At 50.3% G+C, this 27,031-nt stretch overlaps 1 protein-coding gene across 1 annotated transcript; it reads right to left on the bottom strand.

Annotated features, from left to right (window-relative positions):
• Positions 1–2,923: 2,923 nt before the first annotated feature.
• On the bottom strand, positions 2,924–16,689 carry SEC61A1 (SEC61 translocon subunit alpha 1). The gene is made up of 12 exons (XM_057554843.1): positions 16,531–16,689; positions 16,294–16,361; positions 13,763–13,828; positions 13,597–13,675; positions 12,504–12,635; positions 10,388–10,497; positions 9,957–10,110; positions 8,359–8,519; positions 6,992–7,189; positions 6,590–6,781; positions 6,116–6,192; positions 2,924–4,833 (listed from the first exon to the last, which is right to left on the bottom strand). The coding sequence occupies exons 1-12, from the start codon at positions 16,535–16,537 to the stop codon at positions 4,647–4,649; spliced, it is 1,431 nt and encodes a 476-aa protein (XP_057410826.1). The 5' UTR covers positions 16,538–16,689; the 3' UTR covers positions 2,924–4,646.
• Positions 16,690–27,031: the final 10,342 nt, after the last annotated feature.

The raw sequence follows: 27,031 nt of genomic DNA, 5'->3' as shown, positions 1-27,031 counted from the left end.
AACAAATGTGTAACTGTGCGTGGTGTTGGATGTTAGTTAACTAGACTTACTGTGGTGATCATTTTGCAATATATACAAATGTTGAATCATGTTGTACACCTGAAGCTAATATAATGTATGTCAATTATATCTCAATTTTAAAAAGGAAAAAAAAGTTGCAGGAACCTGTGAATACCCGTATCCCTATCACCTGGGTGATCTCCATCTTCCCTCCATCCTTCAGTCCATTTTTATCCTGTCTTAAGCATTTCACAGTCAGTTGCAGACATCAGGCCACATCATGCATATGTACTTTTAATACTAAAGCATATGTACAATTACCTAGAGTTGGATGTTTGTTTGTTTGTTTTTTAAAAGGTTAAATGTATACACAGTGAACTGCACTAACCCTAAGTGGACAATTCCATGAGTTTTGACAAATGAAACCCAAGTCGTGTCAAGCATGTTCCTGTCACCCCAGAAAGCTCCCTTAGGCCTCTGCCCAGTCACTCTCCAACACACTAACCAGAGGCATCACTGTTCTGGTTTTTCCCACCTCAGATCAGCTTTGCCTGCTCTGCAACATCGTAAAAATGGGATCATAGCGTGTGGACATCTCTTTTGTGATTGGTTTCTTTCAACCGCCTTTGAATAGTGAGATCCCAGCCCTTGTGTCAGCAGTTGTTGTGACGTAGGAGTGTGATGCTGTGTGGGGTAGTGCTGTTTGTTCATCCATCTTTTTGTACGAGTCTCTGGGTGGCATCCCATCTTATTTCTCTGGGGTAAATACCCAGGAGTGGAATAGGTGAGCATAGGATACGTAGATGTTTAGTTTCATGAGAACTTGCTAGGCCTTTTCATGACGTACGGTCAATTTTTTATCCCTCCCCTGACTCTACCTTTAAACACAAATAGTAGCACGCATTGTTCTGCTTCTTGTCTTTTTTTTTCCCCTCAACAGCACATCCTGGAGTTTCTTCTAACTCAGGATGTAAAGGATATTCTCCAAGTTCCTTTCCACAGAAAGGAGGTGCTGTAATTTATTCTCTCCCCTTCTTACGGGCTTTTAGATGTTTCTGTCCTTATTGAGCTGGGCTTTGCAGGATGAACAGGAGTTTGGCAGGCAGACAGACAGAGGGAAACTGCGGCAAGGCCCAGAGGCTTGGTGGGCACCACAGAACCCCAACTGTTAGGACGTGGCTTTCTGAGGGCGGACACAGCTCTCGCCCCGTGTAGCCCGGGGCCTGCTGTGTGCTGGGTGAAAGGAACGGGTGACATGGAGGTGTGCTGGCCACAGGCTCGGGGCGGGGTGATGGCACGTCCCAGGGGGTTTGGGGCAGGGGAGTGAGGGGGGCACCGCCCGAGGGACAGTCCGTCTGGGACTCTCCGGAACCAGGCAATGGTGCGTGTTGCAGTGTGCGCCGAGGCTTCTGCTGACCCTTGGACGTTGTCACACGCCCACCCCCTGGCTCTCCTGTCAGGAAGCCAGCCTCCAACCTGGGCCATGGGCTGACCCCTCGGGTGGAGATGGGCAGCTCACCCGTTTCCCCTGCATGTGAGCTTGCTGAAGACTCAGCCTGGTGGGGACTCGGCCCAGGAAAGGCCTTCAGCGGGCGGGGGCGGGGTCAGCAGGTAGGGGCCGGCGGTGGGCCTGGAGCAGGGCCGGCTGACTGGCGTGGGGCGCGTTTCCCCGGGCCCCTCAGTCCTCGCTCCGACGAGGCCCCTGGCAGAGGTGCCTGCAGGATGGGCTGTGCGACCGTTGGCCGCAGTCTAGTTCCCGGGGCCTGGTTCTTCTCGGGAGCCGTGGGAGGACGAGTTCTCCTGTTGGCGGTGGCTGGTGCATGGCCTGCCCCACAGGGGAGGAGGGCTGCCCCACGGCTCCCAGCACAGAGGCCACAGGCAGGCAGTGAGGGCCGAGGGGCAGCCCACGTCACCTGAGCCACGCACGCGCCCACCGTACCACATGTGGCCTTGCTCGCACGGGCTCTGCTCCCGGCCACGGGCACAGCCACACTGCCAGGCAGTGAGGGGATGCATGCTTCCTGCGGGCAGGAGCTTTTCTGACTTGAGTTTCTGGAGGTCCGAACAGGGCCGCCTGCCTGCCTCGAGTTTCAGTGCCTGCTCTCCTGGCTCCTGTGGCCGCGCGGCTTGCACAGGCCAGGCCCCAGGCCCTGTCCCTCCAGGGCTCCCAGAGGCCCTCCTGCCCTGGCTGCACGGCACCTCAGAGATCAGATTTCCAATACAGGGTCTAAGGCTCTATCTACGTGGGAACTCCGAGGCTGAGCCGGCTCAGGAGGAAGGCTGGCCACGTGTCCTCGGGGGCCACGGAGAAGAGGGTGGTGGTGGAGGGCTTGGGGTGAGGCCTCGTCCGGACGGGCGTGTCGGCTTCACAACATGGGCGAGCGGGAGGTTTTCTCTCACTTCACCCTGGAAACGCCTGCCATTCAGCTCAGTGGAAAGTCGGGAACCTTTCTGCACAGCACATCCAAGGGAGCAGCAACTGCACGCGCCACTGCCGTCCACAAGATGCCGGGGGCTCAGGGCGGGGCGGAGACCCTCCCAGGCCTACAGGTTCGGTGTGTGTAAGGTCGCTCGTCTCAGCCAAGGGCAGCAGTGCCTCCTAGCCTGGACTTGGAGAGCTGGAGGGCGCTGCGCTCACAGGACAGACGTCGCCCCACCGTCCATTCCTGGGGGTGCTGGAACAGCCCACGCACTCAGCACCAAACACCCGAGCATGCAGTTAGCACCATCACCAGGACAAGGAAGCTTTCCAGGCACGCGCCTTTCTGAGGAGGGACTTCCATCGAGGCGGGACCTGGGAACCCCGTGCAAAACCAGGGCCCAAGCCTCACCCCGCACACCCCCGAAGGCACCCAAGGCTCCACCCTCCTCTCGCTGGCCTCGGTAACACAGGAGAACTGAAAACCAAGAGACCACCACCAGGTGGCTTGTAAAAAGTTGGCTTTATTTGTCTCTTAGTCACCTTATCTCAGTTATGCCATTTTGGCGTCCACAGTGACAGTCCCCTGAAAGCTGGGGTGAGCCCCACCCACCAGTGACCAGTGACCGCAGGGCAGGAGCCCGAGCCACGCAGTGGTCAGAGGCTGCAGCAGGGCTGCAGGGGCGTCAGGTCTCCGCCTGGGACTGGGTCGGACAAGGCCACGTGTGGTACGGTGGGCGCCCTGGCTTGGGGTCGATGGGCTGTGGGCCCATCCGGGCTCTGCCGCCAACTTGCCGGGTGGTGCTGGGCAAGTCTCTTCTTGTCCCTCGGTTGGCCTGTCTCCTGGGCAGCACAGCCAGTGAGGTCTCAGGGCCCCTGTGGACTCAGGCGGGTGCCAAGCTGGCCACCTTGACTGGCTCTGTGCTTTGAAGGCCGCTGTGCGCTGCTGCTGGTGGGGTCTGCTTTCTCCGCGGGGCAGGGAGAAGCCCTCAGGCTGCGGAGCTCACCTCTGCTGTCTCTGCGGCCAAGCGCTGCTGGTCCCCGAGAGGGGCCTCCCTAAAGGCCTTAGAGAAGGTTCTAATTCCTAAGGTCTAGATTACCTGTTATTGCAAACAATTTATCTTAGACATAATTGTGAGTCTTTTCATATCAAACATGGGTGAAACTTGGCAAAAAAAAAAAATCTCTCTGACCCTGATTTCACCATGGATTTCACATGGAGGGCCTGGGCCCTCCTCTCTGCTGGGCAGTTTTGGTGAAAACAGAGATCAGAGCTATCTTGTCATTTACTTCACTTGCGTTTGGTCCTAAGCACAGTAAAAATGTTCTAAAAAAATACCAGTGGGAAGTCTTCAGCCTAGAAGGTAGCATCTGAGGCCAGCCACAGCACCTCCCCTCTCGGGAGGCGAGTGGGAAGGGACACACCATGGAGAACAAGTTCAGTGACAGCGGGAGGAACTGGAGAGCCAGCACCTCAGGGTCCTCCGCACGATGTCCACTAGCTCAGCCAGGCTCGACTATGCAGAGCTGCGGCATCGTGGCCCGGCTCCACCACTGAAGAGAGAGACGGCACAGCCAGGTCAGCCCACAGGCACAGGCAGAAAAATGCACAGATGGGCCAGTGGTCTTCTGGAAATTCGTTCCTCTCTTTTGGAAGAAGCTCTGTCCTAAAAAACAGCTTTTAAAAGGGAAAACAATTGTGTCCTCCAGAGAACCCATTTTAAGCCAGATGTTCCCGCCTGACTGTGAAGGGGACACGCCAGGACGCAGCCCACACGCACCGGAAGACACATGCCCTGCTCCCAGGCGCTCGCCCTCCTGCCACCCAAGACGGAGACATTTCAACACTGCTTGTGCTTCTAACCGACAAGACATGCCCTTTGGGGGGGAGCAGCCGAGACCACTGCAGTCGCCGACAGCACTGAGAAGGTGCAAAGGTTAACACAAAAGTGACGCGGACACCGGGGACAGTCACTTCTGGCAGTCAGCTGAGTGAGACCTCACTTCTACAGTTCTGTTGCCAATGCCAGAATGAAAAGCGAAATTGCAAATTGAAAAATTTCTAGCACTTTAGAAAGTGGAATGAAAGAATGTGAAATTCAAACAGGTGATTAAACCAAAGTCCTCAGGCCACAGCAGCACCCCGAGACAGCGCCCACAGCGTGGCGTCCTTGCTCCCTTGGCCGTCGTGGAGCACGCCGCCTCTGCCTGGTCCAGGAGGCACGGCTCAGAACAGAAGGGCCCCCATGCTGCCGACCTCACTCTGCTCCTTGACGAAGATTTCAAAGTACTGGTAGATGATGGTAACCGCAAGCAGGATGCCGGTTCCAGACCCAATGGCACCCAGGAAGTCAGCCAGCACGGAGAGGGCCCCGATGCAAAGCCCACCGAAGGCCGCGGCCGTGGGGATGTACCTGGGGAGGGAGATGGGTCAGCCACGGGCCGCCAGCAGATCCCTCCAGCCTGGCCTCCCTCGCCCAGGCTACAGGAAGGGCCGGGCAGGCATCTACTCACACCTTAATGGTCTGGACTAGGGCTTGCTGTCCAGTAAGTGGCCACACGAGTCACATGTGGCTAGTGAAATGGGACCAGTCCAAAGCAGATGTTGAAAACATCACATGAGATTTTGAAGACAGGAACATAAAATATCTCATTATGACTTTTCTTATGTCAACTTGAAATGAGAGTCTGGATATTATTGGGTTAAATAAAATGTATTCTTAAAATTAATTTCACCTGTTTCTTTTTGCTTTCTTTTGTATTAAGAAATAACGGACATATAACATTTTATTAGTTTTAGGTGTATCTTTTTACTTTTTTAATGTGGCTACCAGAATACTTAAAATTTCACATGCATCTTGCATTATATTTCTATTCAACAGCAGTATAAATTCAGCTTCAGAGAATTCTTAAGGGAATGAACAAAATTGCCCAGCATCTCTGATAGGAATCAGAAAATGATCTGGCATTTGCCATACTGATTTGCAGTTGAGGTGAGCGACCTATGGTCCCCAGGACAGACCTGGTCCTGATTACAAAACCTGATCCTGTAAACAGACTTCTACAGGAAACCATTCACGTTCATCCAGCGATGGTGGAAGAAATGAGTTGAAATAAGTTGGCTTAAAAGTCTAAGACACTCACTACGGCCAACCCGGCTGCCCAAGAGGCAGCCCCACTGTGAGGGGAGAGGCCTGCAGACTGCGGTGCTCTCCTCACCCCCACCTTCCCCACAGCGGGTCACCAAGTGCTGGCGGCCTCTCCTGTGTCCCCAGATTACTGCCCCACCGGCCCCCAGCACCTCTGCCCAGACTCACGACGTCCGCCCCGCCCGGTGGGTCTCAGCCTCCAGCACTGACCTTACGAATGCTGAGCCCTCCCTGCGCTCTCTGCCAGCCTCCCTAGCCTCACCCGAACTCGGACGCCCCCCGCCTCCTCCTGGAGGGCCCCCGCAGGACCTGCCTGCAGCATGCTGCCCGCAGGAGCACGGCGAGGTCCCGCGCGGTCAGCAGCCTCAGCAGCCGCCCCGCGGCCACCTGGACACACGCTCTGTCTCCCTCCCTCTGTGTGGCTGCCTCTGAGGAGAGGCGCCGCGTGCGCTGATTTGCCCTGTCCAGCACCCAGCCCTTAGCAAGCTCATCGGTACTGGGAGACCCGGTGAAGTCCGTCAGCCTGCCAGGGCCGGCCAGCACTCACCGGTTGAGCTCGTGGACCATGGACGTCTCTCGGTGGCCCCTCATCACCATCTGCTGCTCCTTCAGCTGCTTTGCAACCTGCGTGATGCCCATCAGGGGGAGGACAACGTTCAAGTTCAGACGTGGAGTCGAGGGCCAGGTAGACAGTTCACGGTGGTACCAGCCACATACTCCCCTCCCCAGCACCCTAACGACATTGGTGAAGGTAACTTTAAAACTGCCACAAAGATGTCAGATGAGAAAGTCTAGTTTTAGTTTGGCTGCAGCTTCGCAGGCGAGCATGGATTCATTTACCCTGGGCTCCGTCCACGGCCACGAACGCTCTGGAACCGGCCCTAACGAGGACAAAGCGCCGCGCGCGTTCACAGGCCACCATCCCAGGAGGGGGGACAGGCCGAGAGCCCTGATGCCACTTGCAGGAGGGAAACGCCGGTCCCCGGCTGGCCCCCCCCCAGAAGCTGTCGCTCACACTCACGTCTTTGGCAGAGGAGCCCGAGACCTCAATCCACGTCTTGGAGAAGAAGGCGCAGGAGCCCAGCATGAACACTATGTACACGACGGCGTGGACGGGGTCTTCCAACACGGAGCCGAAAGACTCGGGAGGAGACAGGTAATAGCAAAGGCCGCCAACGGGATAGGCGCGTGCTGGGCCGCCAGAGGAAGTGTCCTGGGAGGATTCGCGAGAGCCTGTGAGTGCCGTTCCCCACCTCAGCCGCAGGGCAAAGACACTTCTGAGCGGGTGGGAAAGAACAGCTTTGCCCAAGTGCCCACAGTGCAGGCTTCTTACCGAAAAGAAACCTTCATGTGAGCTTGTAATAGGCACAATTAGAAAGCATCTCTGGGTGAAACATCTGGCTTCTGAAGCCGCTGTACTTACCGACCAGGTGCCCAGCAGGCTGACCAGCAGGTTGCCACTGAAGCGGGCGGACAGCATCTGGGAGATGACGTAGAGGTTGGAGACGAGGGCGGACTGCAGGATGATGGGGATGTTGGAGGTGTAGAAGAGCTTGATGGGGTAGGTGTTGTACTGGCCTCGGTAGCGGGCCGACTTGATGGGCAGGTCCACGCGGAAGCCCTGAGAAGCCAACAGAGCCAAATGCCCTCACTGCCTCGCTCCAGCTGCGTGCCAGGCGTGCCCCCGGGGAGCTGCCCCGAGCGGCAGTGCCCAGCCCCCCACACCCCCTCCCCAGCCAGCACTGCACTCGGGGGCACACTGACAGAAGGGTCCCGACAGGCTGGCTTAAAATGCCCCCACGCACAGCACAGTGTTCTGTCAAAAACAAAGCCCACCACGTCGTAGCCACATCTACGTGGAATACGCAGGAAGTTCCGACGGGCGCTCCAGCGCCCTCCCCGTGCCCCAACCGAGGCCGGACAGGGCCTCCACGCCCTCGCCTCGCAGCCAGCACGGCCACCTTCAGGGTGTTCTTCGCCATTACAGAAAAGCTAGGCTCCTCTACTTTCCTATGAACATAACCTCTCCCTCTGAAACCCCTGGAGAATAGAAACGGTTTCCTTTATGTACTTTTTACAATCTCCCAGTGCCTAGAACAGAGTTCAGAATATAGAAGATTTAAAATAAAATCTTAACAATCCGACCCCAAGCCCGGGAAGAGTTAGCCTGTCATTCACCAGGCATCGGACTAAGAGTCTTGGCTGAAGGAACAGATGTGTTCAGTCCTCAGCATGTGGTGGTATAAATACCTCTTCACAAGCATTAAACTGCTTTCTCAACTGCTGTCCCTTCTTCTCTTTTCAATAAATGTCAGGATACAAAGCGGCTGATCAGAGAATACAAAGACCAATCCAACTACAGAAAAGCAACGGGCAGTTCAGGTCTCTCATTCAGAAGCAAGTCACGCAGACTCACAGGTCTCAGGAGGATGAGGACACGGCCTAAAAGCACCTACTAACTTGGGTAAGACAGCAGTGAGGCCTTAGGCTTTGATTACTCTTCACTTCTCTTGAGCTGTAACACCTTGAAAAAAAAAATCTTCTCTATTTGCTGACAGTCCCAACCCACAGGAACACGGTTTCAGAAACGTTATATCTGCCTCAACTGTGTTAGTTCAGGCAAGTGCCCGTGATGCCCCGGAACCTGCTCCTTCAAATGCCATTTCATCATTTCAGTGCGACACGATGCGTCACACTACCCCTGGGGTGTGGATGTGGGACACGCCCACCAAGCCCTTCTGAACCTTAAATGCAGACGTCAAAACTCCCCAGGGTTGGATCTGAACGCACCTGGAAGTAGATGACCACTGCAAAGACAAAGATGGTGGCGATCAGATTCATGAGGTTGGGGAGATTCTGGCGGTAGAACGCCTCGCGAAGGGCCCGGACCTTGTCTGTGCGTGTGGCCAGCAGGTGGAACAGTGCAATGATGGCGCCCTCAAACTCCATTCCTGTTACAGGCGGAGGTAAAGGAACAAGCCACTCAATTTGGCTCTAAGCTTCCGAGTGGCCCAAACCGAGAGGAGATGGAATTAGTTCTGTGACTCACAGTGCCTGCTCCTATAACCACAGGGACACAGGGAGGGCTCTCAGCCCTCGTTTCTGTTTCTTCTGTAGAGATTTCAACCTGCAGAAACAGGCTATTCTACCTCTTTGAATTAACTGATCTTATTTTCTTGGCTTGTGAGTCAATGGCCACCAGATGTGTGGAACAATCAACTGCAAAGTCCGAACAGCAGGGTCTGCTGAGCTCCAGCCGAAGGGGTCCTGCCTGAGGAGGGGCTCAGAGCCGCCTAACCCACATCCCTGGGGACTCCCGGGCAGCACAGCCCCCCAGCTCTGGGGTGCAGCCTGCCCGGACGAGGCGGGCTTGGGCTCTCTGCTCCTCACACCGACGGCCAAGCAGAAAGGACAACACGTGTGCCTACCACATGGCCGATCTCTAGTGGAGTTCACGCCCTACCACAAGAGGGTGCCCAGGGATGCAGGCCAGCAACAGAGCCAGGAAAACACGGCCAGGAAGCAGAGCAAGCTCGACAGAGGCCCAAGGAAAAGAGCAAGAATGGCCTTCTTTGGTCTGGGGACCTATTTTTAGTCTCACTAATGAGATTATGTGGTCTCTGCAGGTCAGGGACTCTGTTTCCAGCATTCACTTCAAAGAAGAGTCAAATGTGCATGAATATTTATTTCTCACGGGACTCTTTTGAGTGAATAACATATTTAGTGATGAAAAAAGCTGATTTTCCTTTCCTAATAAGTCATACTTCCCTGAATGTTTAGAACTTTACATTAAAAACATCCTCTGTAACAAGATTTCCTTGGCACTCTTCGTGGGTATTAAGATAGAATACTCACATTCGCCAAGCATCTACTGTGAGCCAGGCATCACACAATTTCATGTTATTTCTCATTGAATCCTGGCAACCAAGGGCACAGCCAGCATCTGAACCCAGCTCATGAGCACCAAAGTTCCTGCCTCTTTTACAAAGTTGCCCTTGGCATAACCAAGTGTTTTGGTTCAGTGATTTCATTTTTAGAAACTTATTTACTGAGAGCAACTGTCAAAACATGTAAAGATGAACATATGAGGATGTTCACCATCTCACTGCTGTAATAGCAACAAAGGCTGGAAACAACCTAGACGTCCACCAGAGGAAGGCTTGTAGAAAGAACCTGCTTCATCCTTGCAGTGAAATCCACACTGTGCTCAGAAAAATGAGGCAGGATAACGTACTCTGGCAGGGCGAATGTCTATGACGTACTCTTAAGGTGAAAAATGCAAGTTACATATCATCATGAGCATAAACGTGTGTTTTAAAACACTTTACAGATGCACGGAGAAAAATCAGAAGAGAGGTACCGATGGAACCCTGTCCCCAGGGTCTCACCTCGGCCGGTGTTGACGGTGGTGGGGCTGAACGCCTTCCACACGATGGTCTCGCAGATGTTTGTGGCAATGAAGAGGGAGATCCCAGAGCCCAGGCCGTACCCCTTTTGCAGAAGTTCATCCAAAAGCAGGACAATTAGGCCAGCAACAAAGAGCTGTGAATGTTAAACAACAGAAGTAAAGAAATGCAGAGACTGCACTGCTGCTCCCCACGGCGTGGTGCTGTCCCCCCTCAGGAACTGGCTTCTCTGCCGTGGGCCCTGAAGGCTGAGGGGACACTGACTGGTGGAGGCTCCTCTGTGAATTCAGAAGGGCAAGCACAGGGCTCGGGCTTCTTCTCAGGAAGAGGTCCTTTTATGCTCGATTCAGATCTGTTGTTGGGCAAGTGTGGGTGTGAGGGCGCCTCGGAAGGGGGTGCCGGCCTAACCTTACCTGTATGGTGATCAACAGGCAGATCCCAGCACCCATTTCAGAAGGGTCTCCGTACATCCCTGTCATCACATACACGATGGACTGGCCGATGGTAATGATCATGCCAAACACTAGGAATCAGAAGAAAGCTGTTCTCAGGGTGGGCCACCCCACGGTCCTAGAGGAACCACTTACCAGACAGCAGCTCCGTGCCGGGCACTGGGAGAACAAAGGTGAACACGACTGACCCTGCCTCCAAGTGGCTCGTCCAGGAAACGCTCAGCAACCGCATGGTCAAAGTGACAAGAATACACAATAACTCAAACGCCTGCAACAAAAGCGCGTGAGCTCTTTAATTCCACCTCCTCCTAAATTCACTTCCCTTCGGTGACGGGAGGAGAGAAAGAGTTGAAGCATGACAGACCTGCTTCTTATGACAGGTGTTGAAGACAACACTCAGAGGCACCCCAACCTGCAGCCCCCAGGCTCAGGGCATCAGGTAGCTCGGGTTCTGGGAGAACCACTCGCCCAGGCCACCCGACAGGCTCGTGCTTCAGGTCTGGGTCCAGGGCACAGAACACTAACTGGGATAAAGTAATCCCTTCCCAGTTTGCTTAACGTGTTAATTAAGGAAAGAACTCACAGTGCCACCAATTCACTTAGCCCACTTCTCCTGCCACAAAGCTCTCCTAAGGGAGGTTCTCCTTTTAGTAGATGGTCTTGTATCCTGTATCATTCACTACACTTCATCGTGTGTGTCAACACAATGGAATCCACTCAGTTTTACTGAGTCCACGATGCTAGATGGATCTCTTAGTATGGGACTGGGCTTCAATTTCAGCTTTTCTGCTTAGTTTGCCAAAAAAATAAAATTTTACTCCAAAGTGCCTGTCAAATATAGTCCCTATTTGAATTCGTAAGAAGTGCTCAATAAGGGGCTTCCCTGGTGGCGCAGTGGTTAAGAATCCGCCTGCCAATGCAGAGGACACGGGTTCGAGCCCTGGTCTGGGAGGATCCCACATGCCGCGGAGCGACTAAGCCCGTGAGCCACAACTACTGAGCCTGCGCATCTGGAGCCTGTGCTGCGCAACAAGAGAGGCCGCGATAGTGAGAGGCCCGCGCACCGCGATGAAGAGTGGCCCCCACTTGCCACACCTGGAGAAAGCCCTCGCACAGAAACGAAGACCCAACACAGCCATAAATAAATAAATAAAAAAAAAAAAAAAAAAAAAAAGAAGTGCTCAATAAGACTGAATTCTTAAGGCAGAAAAAACAGCAGAGAAAAGCTACAAAAATTGTCTAAGACCAAAGAGGAAACAGCTGATTTGTACTTCTGACAAACAACACCCGTATGTATTTAAAAATCCTGATTTGTATCTGAAACTGACAAGTTTAAGTTAGATTACTCTTTCTTACTCAACTCTTTAACCTACTAACTTAAGATCTGTAAAACATGCTGGTATGGAAGAAAATATGACTGGGTAGGAAACTGCAAATATCATTTCCTAATTAATACATGTCAGTTCAGTCAGGCTGAACTTGGTGAATTCTGATGACTGGTCACTGTTACCAGTGCCGCTTATTATTTACTACTGTGCACGTATCATTATTATCCCCATTTTTATAGATGAAGAAACTGGGACATAAGAACTGTCATCTAACTTTGCCCCAAACTCACAGAGCTGGTAATTGGCAGAGCTAAGTTGAGAGGACCATCCTTCCCGTAAGATGAATCCTTTTAAACTCCCAGAAAAAAGAAATACAACCCTTGCCAAGTAACTACTACATGCCAGGCACTCACTGATGTTTTACACACATTATTCAAATGAATTCTTCCAACAGCTCTGAAGGAGACATTATCTCCTTCTAAGTGCTAAGGAAACTGTGGCGGTGGAGGGCGACCTCCCTGGACCGTGCAGCCTCGGGGCACGACCCCCGTCCCCTGCCTTGTCCAGCTGCCCCAAGTGCTCTCTGGCTAACACAGGCCACGGAGCCAGGCCAGGCAGGGCTGGCGGGCCACGGAGGTTACAACAACCCCCTCCCCCAAAAACCAAAAGGACTTCTGATGCCCCAAACTCTGCAGCAAATTCAAATTCTCAACTACAGACATCTGAACATCATCCAAAATCTCACTTACACTTCTGGGCTCCGTTGAAGAGGGCTCGGTCTTTCGGGGTATCACCAACTTCAATTATCTTGGCGCCAGCCAAGAGCTGCATGATGAGGCCGGAGGTGACAATGGGAGAGATACCCAGCTCCATCAGTGTGCCTTAAGGAAAGGGGGAGGCAAAGTACAACCGAAGTTAGCATGGAGAAGCAAGACGTTATTAAGAAAATGAATGAGCGAAACTGGACCGTGTGCCCCTGATACAAACCCAGTGTGTTTCAGTTTGCCAGCAGTATTTAATTCAGAGAATAACCCCAAAATATCAGCAATCAGAGGGTAATTCAATTCATTCTGTTCAGCCTGCCAGGTAACATCTTATTCTGTTTAGGGAATCACATGGCATTTAAACTGATCGCTGCATTTAAATTCACCGTAAACAGATTCATGCTGGTTGTACAGAGATAAGAAACGTTCGTCTCTTCATCAGTTAATAAGAAAGGATAACATTCAAATAATTTCCAGAGTCTGGAAAGGAGGCCAGTACAATTCTATCTAGTTGTGAATAAACCTCTATTTCCATTATGCTAAAATGGGCTATACTTCCAACTGATTTGGAACTTAATTTGAAACGTATTTTAAAAATGAGTTAATCAAAAGCAGTTATCAGCATAAGCATTCAAAATCCCGCTTCACCCCAAGTAGGTAACTGGTTAGAGTATACAATACACTGTTATGTATTTATTTTTTGGGGATATGTATATGTAACCTGTAGATATGGAAAAGACGCAGCTGAGAAACAAATTACATATTCTAAAGAATGTTATCAAAACAGGAGACAGATAGGTAGAAATGTCATCATTTCAGCTGTTTAAAAAGCATTCTAGTTTTTCCATGTTTTAAGAAATTCTCTATGATGTAGACTTATCTTGCTGTTACAGGTTTTGTACTGCATTCAAAGCAACTCTGAATAGGATGACATGCCTGGGTGCTGAAGCTGGCATTTACTAAGGCTATGTTTCAGCACAGCACGCTCTGAACCCTATGTAAAGCCAAGGCCTGTACTTTAACTGAAGGAGGCCAGTGAAGCCCGCACAGTACAGGGGATGCAGAGGGCCAGTCCTACCTCTGTTAGAGGCGAGGATCACTCTCATCCAATAGAAAGGGTCGGCTGAGTCTGAAGACATGATTCCAAACAGGGGGATCTGGAAACAAGCAGAGAGCAGCCCGCACACTTGTCTCCGGCCCCTCACATCCCCACCCCGACACTGGAGCACCAAACGCGCGCTCACCTGGCAGCACACCAAGAAGATGAAGAGGGTGATGGCGGTCCATAGCACTTTCTCCTTAAACTGAATCTACAGAAGAATAGAGCCAATTTAGGCAACAAGTTATCTTCGTAAGCAAATTAACAGAAACAGACTCTGATCAGACCCCTTTCTCTGCTCACCAGAGGAGCCCTGAACACTCCAAACCATGCACCAAGCGTAAGTACATGTATTGCGTGCTTTCAACGCACAAGGCACAGATGCAAAGACCTTCATGTGCATCATCTCATTTAATCCTCACACCACGTAACGTTATCTTATTATTTTCCAACAAGAAAACTGAATCTTAGAAAAGCTAAGTAATTTGTCCCAAATCCCACAGCTGTAATGGGTTTGACTCCAAAGCCTGTGCTCTTAACCATCAGCATGAACAGTTCAGGATCAGACCCAAGATCAAAGAATGTTGCAATAGAAAGGGATTCCCAAATCAGACCAGCCTTTACAACACATGAGCAATGACTTCTCATTTGATAAGGTTTTGTAACTGACAAAATCTTGTTATTCTGGAGACAACTAATTTGCAATCTGTGATTGTTTCTTTGTGTATTCTCCATGGATTTAGGGTAAAACAATGTAATAAACACTGGAAGAGTGAAAGAGAGCTGCGTGTTCAACCTACTCACTAACTACTAGTAGCATCTGTTTAACTTTAGGTTAGGTGACTATTCAGTCATCTTATGGATGACCAATAAGCATCATTAGGGAAGATGAGACCCCCTGCCCAAGGCTCCTCTGCTCTAAAACCTAAGTGTCTTCACTAGCACCTGCTGCCTGCACAGCAAGAATGGCTTTAAAGGGCTTAAAAAAACACACAGCAATTATTGTGTGGACTAAGGATCTTAACATGGAAATACCTTGTGAGCGACGGTACTAAATGGACAAAATCGTGTTCTTAAAAAACACTCTTTTAAGCTGCAGTCTGAATGAGCATGGAGTCGAAGTCCTGGCTCTCTGGTCAGCATGGGGCCGCAGTGCCTCCGTGTTGACCACTGTAGACAGGCCTCAACAAGACAACCACACAAAGGCGCAGGGACTCGACATTCAGATACTCCACGTGAAGTTGGGGAGAATTCACAGAACTCGTCCTCTGGTCATCTGATCCCACCAAGAAATCAGGAGGAGACCAAGGAGGGCAACACCACGTCAGGCTGACCAGTAACACAACAAGCTTGTATGGAAATGGCTCTTTATGGAAAAAGAGTGGACAATTTTTACAAGACTCCTCATTTTTAAATAACCAAATCTCCCAAATTCAACAGCAAAACATCCAAAACTGTTTATCCAAGTCTTGTCACTCTACCTCTTAACAGCCCGCCATCCACCCCCATCTCCTAGGCCACTCCCATAGTTCACTCTCGATGGCAGAAGCCCCTCCAGCGCTCTCACCCTCTACCCTACCCCAGAGCAGTGTTCTAATCTGTCCGGCTCCTATGGCTCCCACTACTTCCCACCCATCCTTTCCGTTCTATCAACACTGAAGCACATCTAACACCACCCCCCCACCACACTGGTTTTCTCTGCCTTAGCACACTCTATATTTCTTCTTACCCTAGAATTCCTTTCTCTTCCTTCAAGGACACTTCTATTCCTCCTTCAAGGCCGCCATCAGGCATCATGTCTTCCAGGGTTCATCCCTTCTGGAGCCACTGCTGTACCCTGCACATACTGCCACTGCTTCATGCACCACACTCAGTTACAAGGCCAAGGTCACACAGCTATCAAGAGGCTGTGTGAAGGGTGGGTCCCAGGCGGGCCTGCCTCCAGAGCCCTGCCATTTCTACCACACTGAGGGCACACACACACACAACTTTGCATATTAGCCCATCAAAGGCAGCACGTATGTGGGGCAGATGCAAAGAACGTCAGGACAGAAACATATTCCTATTAATTCTGTGTAAGAACCCAATGAAACTTTTCTTCATTGTTTCATAGCTTTACTTACACTGGCAACACTCACTGTCTCGGCCTGAAGCTGTGAAGCAGCGGAAATTCTGATACAGATTCAACACAGCTCTACATCTCTATCTTTCCATGTTTTAACGCACCTGCTGTAAAAGCAGGGGTCACAAAACGCCCTGATTCTCAGCAAGGTGACGGCCCACGGAAAAGGCGCAACCTCGACCGAACAGAGAAAAGTGCCTGCTCTAAGCTCCTTGTAGCAGCTGGATACAAAAAGCATCTCCTAAAAGAAGGACCCGCCCACGATCAGCTTCTGCGGGAGCTGAAGCGGGAAGGGGCGCTCAACCTGAGTATCTGAGGCTCTCGAGGCGTTACTCACTCAGGCCGGGATCCACCTCGGGACAGAGCAAACCCGAGGCTCTGCCCGCCCGAGTAACTTCCACGGAGAATGCTCCAATCGAAGCTCGGCGGCTCGGTGGAGGCTCCCACCAAGCAGGCCACCCGGACCACTCTCTGGGGAAGGAGGCGTCCACTCGGCGTGTTGGGGCCACTTTAACGGGGTGCAGGCAGTTTTCCCAAGCCTTCCCCGGACTCACCTTTCGCTCCGGCTTCTGAATTTCGGGCAGGATGACACAGAAGGGCTTGATGACTTCCAGAAACTTGACTTTGGGGGAAGAGACAAGAGTAAAGTTAGGGCTGGAGGACCCCGCGCCGCCCCGGGAAGCCGTCCGCGGGGCCAGGTTGGGCAGGGGCGCGGGCCGGGTGGGCTTCACGGCCGGGGGAGCGAGGTCCCGCCCACGCCGGCCGCGCCCGGGCTGCCCCGAGGGACTCACTCGCCATGGCGGCGGCTGCTCGGCTCCGGGTCGGGCTCCGGGTCGCGCTCCGGCTCCGCTACGCTCCGACCGAGGCTCTGCTGCCGCTCGTCCTGCTCTGGAGCGCCGCGCCTCGCCGAGAGACACGTCAGTGCTAGCGCCGTGGCAGCCGCTTCCGCTTCCGCTTCCTGCCACGCGCTTCAGCCGCGCGTGCCGCCCACGCCTAGACCACAACTCCCGGCGTGCAGCGGGGCCGCACCGCCTGTCGGAGGGAGGGCCGGCGGGGCGGGGCGGGGCGGGGCGGGAGGGGCGCGGGGCACGCCGGGACGGGGGTATGCGCCTGCGCAGACTGAGCCGCGAGCGCGGGGCGGGGAAGCTGAGCGGGATGCTGGCTTCCCCCAGTTCCTTTCACGGCACCGGTAACTTGTTTCGCTGGTGTAGACAGTGAGCGCCTTGGGGCCGGCCTGTCCCGGCGCCACCTTGGTGCCCGGCGCCCAGCAGGTGCGCGGCGGCGGGGCCGACGGACACCCCTTTGTGGGGTCATTGAGCGAACTTGGGGCCGGTCGGGGCGCGGGCCCCGCCGACTCGGGGGAGGGGATGAGGTCGTGGTCTGGAGGCCCGGGGAGTCCGGGGAGGCCTCCCGGAGGAGGCGTCCCGGGGGAGGAACTGTTGCGAGCACGGCAGGCGCTGTGCCTGCCCGACATCTCGGGAGAGGATTCCTGCTTGGCTGGAGCCGGGGCTGTGTGAAGGGGAGGGATAAGACTTAACGTTCTTGGGGCCGGTGGGTGGGGCGAGGGGTGCCAGACGGGGCTTTTGAAGTTTATTTCCGAGGCACCTGTGATTACGTGTGGCACGTGATAGGTAATCTAAGGGAAGAGACCTTGCGCTGTCAGCATCTAGAGGAGGTGGGCGCCGCTGCCTGGGGTTAGGGGAGGTTCGTGGAGCGCAATCTGGAGCTGGGCCAGTCGGAGTTGCAGATGCCAATGTGGCTAGATGCTTTCTGCAGTATTAATTTAGGGATTGCTGTTTCTGCTTTTCCTTTCCCTCCCATTTCTAGCAGGTAGCCAGGATTTGTAAATGTTTGCCTCCGAATTTTTTCTAAGACGGGAAGTCCTTTTGTGAAAACCTAATCTATAGGTGGAAAATTCAAATGACTGCAGGAGGCGGGCAGGGACTTCAGTGAAGTGACCCAGGTGTGGCATTACTTGATATGAATTCCTCACATTAAAAAAAAGTAAGCACGACTACTGTCATAGGGCTGCTTCTGAGATGCAGCCCCATCTTGCCATCCAGGACCCGTTCTTAATCTCTTGCGGAGTTTTGACCAGAAGCTGAAACTGGCAGCCCTTGGACTCAATTCAGCAGGTAGATCAGAGCTGACATTTAGCCCATATGCACCCTGCACGATACTGATGGTGAAAATATTGAAATGCTTCATGGTAAACAGTATCATAGTAACTGTACAGTCACAATTAGCTAATATAAATTTTCATATAAACTCGGGTTTGTACTGACAGTTTTAGGACGTTAGTACCATAGAAAAAGGGCCTTCTGTTATAGCCACATGTGAGGAACATCTTGTGTCACTGAAGCGACTGTGGCTAAGTTGCATGTGTTAACAAAACAAATTGCTTTAGGAGAATCACTAAAAATAATTTTGTTAGCATAGTGTAATTCTTTTGAATTACAGTAGCAGGTGTGCAGTGTATTTATACTTATACACTTAAGATTTTATTATAAATGTTAAGAACAAATACTAAAGTGAAGAGGCAACAAAATCTGGATAAATTTTTAATAGTTTCGTATATAATAAATGTGAGTCTTGTTAATCTGCAGAGCAAAGAAGGAATTACAGTAGTAGTGAGTCCCAGCCTGGAACTTGTTTTGATACTGTGCAAGAATCTGCACAAAATAAAACTTGTATTAAATACATTTTATTACATAAAATCTGTATTTCTGGAGTGAAAAATGACGATTTTTTTCAACCAGGCATTTGTGTTAGCGCTGATGACAAAGTTTGGCTGCAAATAGTGCTCAAAAGTTATGTGTTAAAAGATCAAAGTGCTAAACATGTATATTTCATCAGGATGCTGTTAAGACGTGTGTTTCAAGTGAAAAAAATTTGTGGTCATTAATGAGGAAGAAATTTAAAATATAATCAGTTTCATATATTAAACATTTGAAAACTTAAAACTCCCAAAATGTCATGAAAGTGAGGATAAAGCAGTCAAAAAGATACAGAGGGACTGTCGGAATTTTTAGCACTGTATAAAATTGAGCATTTCCATGAAAATAATAGAACTTCTAAAGGAATAGTATTGATATGGGGTGGGTACTGTGGACTCACTTGTTACAAAATAGATGTATCTAATGAGAAAACAACTTTTTGGAAAACAAAGCAGTGCATTTTAAATCATCTTCAAGGAAGTTTCATTTGCCTCACATGAAAGTGTTTTAATAATTTGCTTAAAATACAAATTTCAATATTTTGAAGATAATGGTTTTTGTTGATCTTATGACACTGAGAGCTGCATTTAATACAGTGTATTGAGCTTTGTTGGTGGGAAAAATATATATATATATATAAAATGGAAAGATAACTTTTGTAAAAATATCATTGGAATATTTTACAACTTTGAAGAGGTCATTGGATTTTGTACAAAAAGTGCCAGTGTAATAATGCTAGGAAGAGTCTGGAGTTTCAGCCAAAAGTTTAGAAAAAAATTTGGATATTTTAATTTGTCACTAAGTGATCAAATTTAATTAATTTTGGATAAAGCAATACAAGATTTAAGTTAAGTAATTCTCATGTTTTTCTCAATAAATTGTATTTCTTACCATGCATCAAATAAATATCAGAAAGAACTGCAAATTAAGTACTGGAAATTGCACCTCGATGGACAGCTTGAAGTGCGAGAGCGGCAGAAGCAGTTTGGAAATCAGTAAGTTCTGTGTGTTCACCGTGATAGAAGCTGAAGTGCAGAGGTTAGCCATCGAAGAATATAACTTTAGGAGTGTTGGCCTTAATAAAAGATGTTTTAATGGAAATATCAATATTTTAGCTTTATGAGGAAAATCATAATTATTAGAGCTGACATTGTTTCCGTGGACTCTGGAATGATTGAACATTATTTGTAATGTAATGTTCAATCATAATGTAATGATTGAACAATACTTGTAAATCATTGTAGTCTGGTCAGGCTTCTATAACAGAACACCACAGACTGCGTGACTTCTAAACAACAGAAATTTATTTCTCATAGTTCTGGAGGCTGGGAGGTCAGGGCGCCAGCACGCCTGGGTTCTGGTGAGAGCCCTCTTGCGGGTTGCAGACTGCCGACTTCTCGTGGCAGACAGCAGAGCAGAGGAAGCAGGCTCTCTTGGGACTCTTACAAGGGCTCTAATCCTCATGACTTCCACCCTTATAACCTCATCTAACCCTAATTACCTCCCAAAGGCCCTGCCTCCTAAAATCATCACATCATGGGGGTAGGGGGTTAAGGCTTTAACATGAATTTTGGAGAGACACAACATTTGTTTATGTTTGCATAACATAAACAAGTAAAGGAAACTTCGAAACGGAAGATACAGATATGAAAAGAAGATAGGTACACTGAAACAAAATGAAGCATCAATTCCAATAGAAAAACTATTGGATTGTCTAATCAATAATATAAAAAGGGTTTTGATGGAGAAATGAATGAACTTTTCAATTGAATCCTGAGATTTGGCTAACTGGTTTGTGAAGCTCCATGGATTGAGGTTGAACACAGTAGCAAATTCAAGAAGTGATTTTTGTGACTTAGTTATAATAGAAATATCGAATATATAAAAGTCTCAGACTGTTTGACTTGCCTGGAGGGTCTCTGCAAGACCCCACTTGCAAAGCTGTCTTCATTTGACCTGACTTGGAGCTCAGAGTTCATCCAGTGCAAAAAGTCTTCTCCCCAGGGCATTTCTCACAAACATGTAGAGGCAGCTGTTGAACTTCACAGCCGCCTGAGGCAGTGAATAATGCTTAGGACAAACAACAGGCTAGCCAAAAAGCTGAAAGGGAAAAACTGGGGAATGGGCATCCAGGGCAGCTTTGAGAAGCTCCAAAACATCCTGCTCTTCTAGAAGGCCACACGCACAGGTAGAGGAGTCACGTGCCTAAGGCTGTGACATGCTCGGGAAAGCCCTGGGGAGGCCCTGAGCTCTCCTCGGGCCAGCCTCCAGGCTCCGCACAGCAGGAGGTGAAGGCTTAGGCAGCGTTGTCCAGTGCTGGGCCCCTCAGCACACACTGGGAGACTCGCTGGGCCCAGGGGCTTAGGAAATGCCTGTCTAATCACTAGCTGACCACTAAGCTATCTCTGCAGAGACTTCAGTGGTCACATGTGCCTTTACAGAATCAGTTCAGACAAATCATGAAACAAACAGCAACAAAAATAAAGGCAAACCTTGGGGAGGGGTGAGAATCTGATTTCCACAGTTGCTACATTATATTGCTTAGAATACCCAGTTTTCAACAAAATATTATGAAACATGCAAAAAAAGAAAAGGAAAAGAATATGGTCCATACACAGGAAACAAAAGCAATCCATAGAAACTGTTCCTAAGGATGTGCAGACGTTGGACTTACTAGACAGAGACTTTAAGTCAGCTGTTTTAAATAAGTACAGAGTTAAAGTAAAGCATGTCTAGAGAACTGAAGTGTGAGAACACTGTGTCACCAAATAGAGAATATCAATAAAGAGAGATTATAAACAGGAATTTGGGAGTAAAAAAATGTAATGAGTGGAAAATTCACTAGAGGGCTCAATAGCAGATTTCACTAGAATCAGACCTTCAGGATCAATTGAGTTTACCTAGAGGAAAAGAAAAGAGAGCAAACTAAACCCAAAGCAAACAGGAGGTATATGATAATTGCTAGTATTGATGAGCATGAGACCTACAAAAGGGGCTCAGTTTGGTGCAGTAGATAGTCTTTCTTGAAGGGGATCATGAGGTGTATTTTATATACACTTAGATTCCCATTATCCCAATCATAATAACAAAGTGTGTTATTGGTCATGGGCTAAACTCTGGAACATTCTGCTGGGATGTCTATTATTGGTAGCAGTTATATTGCAAACAGTCCCTTGAGTTGTGTGCAGTTACCTTCTTTGTCCTGTGTAAGACCTTCATTCCTTCCTAAGAAACCACATTTAAAATCCAAATGGATTCCATCTGATTTATATAAAAGCAAATCATTACTAACAGATTACTCACTGCACTTTACTGTAATCTAGTCACGTACATAATTTTGTTTTTTACAACATGACAGTTAAATCCTGTTGGTCTAGAAATATACTTACTAGAAAATATTCTTCCATGTTGAGGGATAGATGAAGTGTTTCTGCAGGAGTGACCCATACTTCCAAAGCTCTTTTGATGAACCTGGGGCCAACTTGTATCTGTCTTCTCGGGGTTCAGCTTGGATGGACAAGGAAGCTAGACGGCGGACGTGACCAACAGAACAGTCAATGAACATTGACTAAGACAGCAGTTAAAAACAGCATCACCGGTAGGGGTTGAGGGTAGCAGTTTAGGTGGCAGATTCAGGCCCAGCTTGCAATTAAGCTCATGAAATGCAAGATTTGGTTGAGCAATTGAACTGCAGGACGGATGGAGATGCTGCTGGGCCTTGGGACACCTAGAACCAGAGGCCAAGAGCCACTGTTCCTCACCGTTGCATGTTTCTGCTCAGAAACTTCATTCTTTCCTATTGCATTGTTTTCCTTCATAAAGCAGGAAAAATGGATGTCCATAACTTAGGAGTTTCAAGTCTTCCTGTGGGGCTCACAAGTGCAAATGCTTTTTGGGGTCAGGGGAGTACCATAATTGAGTGAAGGAAGCTGGGTATGCAATGCGGGGTGGGGGGCACCGTGGCAAACTGAATCCCAAATTCAGCCTTTGGATTTTTCCAAAGAGGCCTGGCATCTGTGTCGAGGTTTCCAGCCTGCATCTCCTCAGGACAGCCCCGCCTAGGAGAGTGGGAGTGCCCCCGAAAGCCTGTGCTAGCTCGTGGTCTTGAAGTGTCTTTTCAGCCACAGTGGCCGCCGGGCACAGAGCGAGGCCAGAGGACGTCAGGTGTAGCCAGGCTTTAGGTCTCAACAGCAAGGAGGCAGAAGGAGAGGGTGCAGCGATGTTTTCTCGCTGGTAGGAAGATGGGGGCGAGTCCCTCCTTCTGATTAGAAAATAACTCAGGGCATTACAGAACATTAGAAGATACATAAATGTACAGACAAGTGGTGGAAAAGCTCCGTAATCTCCCATCTGGAGAGAGTGTTGGTCGGTTTCCTTTGTCTTTGTTCCTTACCTAATTTTAACATAACTGTGACCGTGTGTCGTTTTGTATATTGCTTTTGTATCAAATCACTTTTGATTTTCAAATATTTTAATATTTAAATAAGTATTCTAAGTATTATTATATTATGTGTTGTTTTCCTACTGTCTCACATTTTTTCCATAAACCTCATTCTAATATTATATTCATGGGACGTACATCCAGGGAGGCACCATGGTGTTCCGTAACGATTTCCCTGAAGTTAGGGGTTTAGATTGTTCACTGTTTTTTTCCTATTATAAATCACATTGGGATGAATATCTTCATGACCAAAATGTTGCCTACATATCCTATTATTTACTCGGGATAGAATTCCAAAAGTGGGAATTTCTGGGTGGGTCAAAAGCAATACACATTTTTAAAGTTCTTGGTGTGTATTGCCGTGTTTCTGAAGATGGACTGTATCTATTTTGACTCACAGTATTTGGCAAATGATATTTTAAACCTGAAAGGCCCATGTTCTCAGCTGGGTTGAAAGAGGGCTGTGTGCAGGCATCTTTGGATCCAGGCTGACTTGGCCTGCAGGAACAGCTCCTGGACCTTCTAGAATGTTCCCACCCTTCCCCGCAGCCGCCTCCTTGTGCCTGGGGCCTGTGGTTTTCTGCAGGATGGTGTCGCTGCCAACTGATGCCAGCCCAGAAGCCTGTTGGCTGTCAGTGTTAACCGACCCTTTCGAGTTGGTCCCCGGCAAGGGTCCTCCTGCCCCGAGTCATGGGAGCCGGCAGAATGAGAGTGAGTTCAGTTCGGAAGCAAAGGAAAGCTTTATCCTTTGATAAAGGATAAAATGGAAGGGGGCGGAAAAGAAAGAATGGAGGGGGGCGGCTCACGCCCGGGACACGCCCTCCCTGAAAGGCCGGTGCGGCGCTGCTTTATAGGTTCCTGTAGTTCTCGCGGGGTTGGCGCACATCGCGGGATCCGTGCTCCCGTGGCGTCTCTGCAGGCGGCCATTTCCCACGAGGAGCTCTGCCCTGAGGTGCCCAGTGCGACGCTTCTGCACGTGGCCTCCTGTGAGCGAGTGAAACTAGACTAAGCACAAAGGAAAAAAAAAAGGTTAGACTTTATTTTATTACCCAAATTCTCTCATTTCCCGGGAACTGGGCGACAGTTGCGGACTGCGGCCTGGGGCACCCCAGAGCCACCTGGCACGCTGCTGACCGCCAGGTGCACGGGGGCTGCTCTGAGCACCTTCCAGGCCTCACAGCCTCCGCAGACCAGTGGGTCCCACGTTTCCTCTCTGCTCCCAGCACCTCCTGCAGGGACGCTTGGCTGGCTCCCTTCAAGGGAGGGGCTGGGCTCCGCAGGCCTCCGGCCCCGGGGGAGGGGAGCCCCGAGGCGCCGGGCTGAGCCTCCTGTCTGTGCGCTGCCCTTGCTTTGCCTCGTTAGCTCTGAGAAAGCAGGTCAGCCGTCTGCCTTCATGCTCGGGCTTCTAGCAAAGGGCGCCGGGGGCTGCTCGGCAGTGTTTGCTGAGTGAATGACGGCAGCACTGCTGAGAGTCGCAGGGTTAGAGGGACGCCCGGCGCCCAGGGTCCAGTGTCCCTCCGTCGTCCTGAGTGACCAGGGTCGGGGCCGGACGGGAACGGGCCCGGGGGTCAGGCCGGGGGCTGTGGTAGCTGCTGTGTATTTCCTGTCTCCTTTCCAAGCTCGGCTTCCTCCTCCGAGGAGGTCAGGGCTGCTGCGGGAAGTGGCCATAGACAGGAGGCGGTGTGTCTGTGTTCTGATGTGCAAGAGGGACTTTGCTGTGATACAAGGGGCTTGAAAGACAGGTGCTCTGGAGTGAGAAAGGGTCTGCTGAGTGCGCTTAGCTCCCGTGTGGCAGATCCGCGGTGGTCCGGCAGGGGGGACGCCTTCAATGTGTGAGGCAGGCCTGCATCTTCGTGCTCAGCCCAGACTTCTTTGAAGAGCACTGTTGTCGAGATTCCGAGTTCAGGCTTTGGAGTCGGAAGGCCCGGCTTCAAACCCAGGTGTCTGAAGAGCCCTGGCACTGCGGGCAGGTAGCTTAACCCCAGTCGTGATCTCCTAAACTGTGTCGCAAGGCTGAGAACTCAGTGAGCAAAAGTGTGTAAAGCACTTAGCATGCCGGGTGCTTCCCAAAGGGGGGTCGGTCAGTCGGTAATTGACGGTCCCCTTTGTGCCCACAAATCACTCCCCTGAGTTTTGTTAAAAGCAATTCTTTATTAGTGAGAGCCCACTGGAAATTAGTGTGTGTCTAAAAGGACTCAGAAAATTAGTATATGAGCAAGGAGGGAAAATCAAGTTTGTCCCCTTGCTTCACAAACATTCTCCTTGCCTTGTTTCCTACTGTGTTTAACAGAATCATCACTTTCCTAATTCCCAGGCTCAGAAATTTGAACCCATCTCACTGCTCTGTTGTGGTCATCACGTGCACATCCAGCACTGACCTCCTCCATTTCTTCTGGCCCATCCCCTGCCATCACCGCCCTTGTTTGGGCACAGCGTCCACTGCCAGGACAACTGCATCACCCAGTAACTGTCCTTCCTCCCTCCTGGGTGGCCCTGTCCAGTCCACCCTCCACAGGCTTCTAAAGCGCTCCTGTCCACTGCTCACTTGTCTTCCATGGTGTCTGTATCACTTACAATTACGTTTGGCTGCTTGGTATGGAAAATCCCAAATAACAGCAGCTCAGACACTTCATTTCTCTAACTTTCAAGGAGTCTGGAAGTAGCTATCCCAGGGCTTCTGCCAGTCTCCGTGGTCTCAGAGGCCCAGGCTCCTTCTATGTTATTGCTCTGCCACGTGTGACACCTCGTAGTCCAACATAGCTGCTCAAGCGCCAGCCATACATCTGCATTCCAGCCAGCAGGAGGGAGGAAGGGAAAGTCACACTTCCTTCCTTTAAAGACCTTCTTTAGAAATTGCACACACAACTCCCACGTATATCTCGTAGGCCAGAATTTAGTCCATTGTCACACGTAGCTGCAAGGGAGGCTGGGGCATGTATAGCTTACTCTGACTAAAACACACATTATGAAAAGTGTGTGCATGTGTCTATACCTGGGTCACCATACCGAGGACCAAGACAGAGACCCTGAGTGCCTCTGTAGGCTCCCTGTGTGGCTTCCAGTTTCTAGATCTCCCCCAGGTAAGCACTATCCTGACCTCTGTTGCTCTCCGTGACCTTTGCCTATTTTGGAACTTTGAGTACATTGAAGCGTTCAGCATGGGATCTTTTGTGTCTGGCACTCAACCTTATGTCTGTGAGAGTCATCCTTGTTGTGTGTGCAGTAATTTTTTTTTTTTTTTAATGCTCTGTGGTTTTCCACCACAATCTATTTACCCCTGTTCTTGTTGATGAACATTTGGGTTGTTTCCAGTTTGGGGCTATTTTTAATAGAGCTGCTTTGAATATTTGTGTACAGGTCTTTTCATTTACCTTGGGTCTGTATCTGGGAGCAGAATTGCTGAGTCTAGATGTCTGATCATTGTTTCACACGGCTGTGCATTCAGCTGACATCCATAAACACAGTGCTCCATCATTATGGAAGAAGAGAACAACAGGTACTGAGCGTCACCAGCAGCTCTGTGGGGTACCACTGCCCACACGTGGAACCGAGCCCTGTTGGCGCTCAGACAGTAGCTCTCTGCAGAAGCTCCTCGCCTGTCTCCCCAGCCTCAGCCCTCACCCCACCCTGCCCTGCCCAGTGCTCTTCCTCACACCTACCCTGTCTGCTGGGGTGCGTCCTCCTCCTCCTCTTCCCCAACCTGCAGGCTCCCCTCTGCTCAGACAAAACCCACGCATCACAGCACAGGTGTTTCACCTAATGCAGCCTCCCCCGCGCCCCCAGGTTGGGCCCGATTTCTTCATGCCATCTGCTTCCACTGTGTGTTGTACCTTGGCAGCAATGGAGCACATTTGCCTTGTTATAATTATCTCTCAGCACCCCAGGATTTAGAATTGGCAGGGTCCTTGGAGGTCCTGAAAGCCCACGGGAGCTTGGAACTACTTCTGAGATGGCTGATCGGCATCCCGGGGAGACGTCCAGGCCTTTACTTTCCCATCAGTGCTCTCCTTTCTTCCCCCTTCCCTCCCTGACCCGGCATCTCAATAAATAAGAACTGATGGCCTAAGATCTAAAAGAGTAGATCTTAAAAGTTCTCGTTGCACACACACTCGAAGTTTGCAATGATATATGGTG

This window comes from Balaenoptera acutorostrata, chromosome 10, assembly GCF_949987535.1.
Source record: "Balaenoptera acutorostrata chromosome 10, mBalAcu1.1, whole genome shotgun sequence".
Taxonomy (NCBI): domain Eukaryota; kingdom Metazoa; phylum Chordata; class Mammalia; order Artiodactyla; family Balaenopteridae; genus Balaenoptera; species Balaenoptera acutorostrata.
The sequence above is the reverse complement of the archived record's forward strand: the minus strand, read 5'-3'. Positions and strand labels throughout refer to the sequence as shown.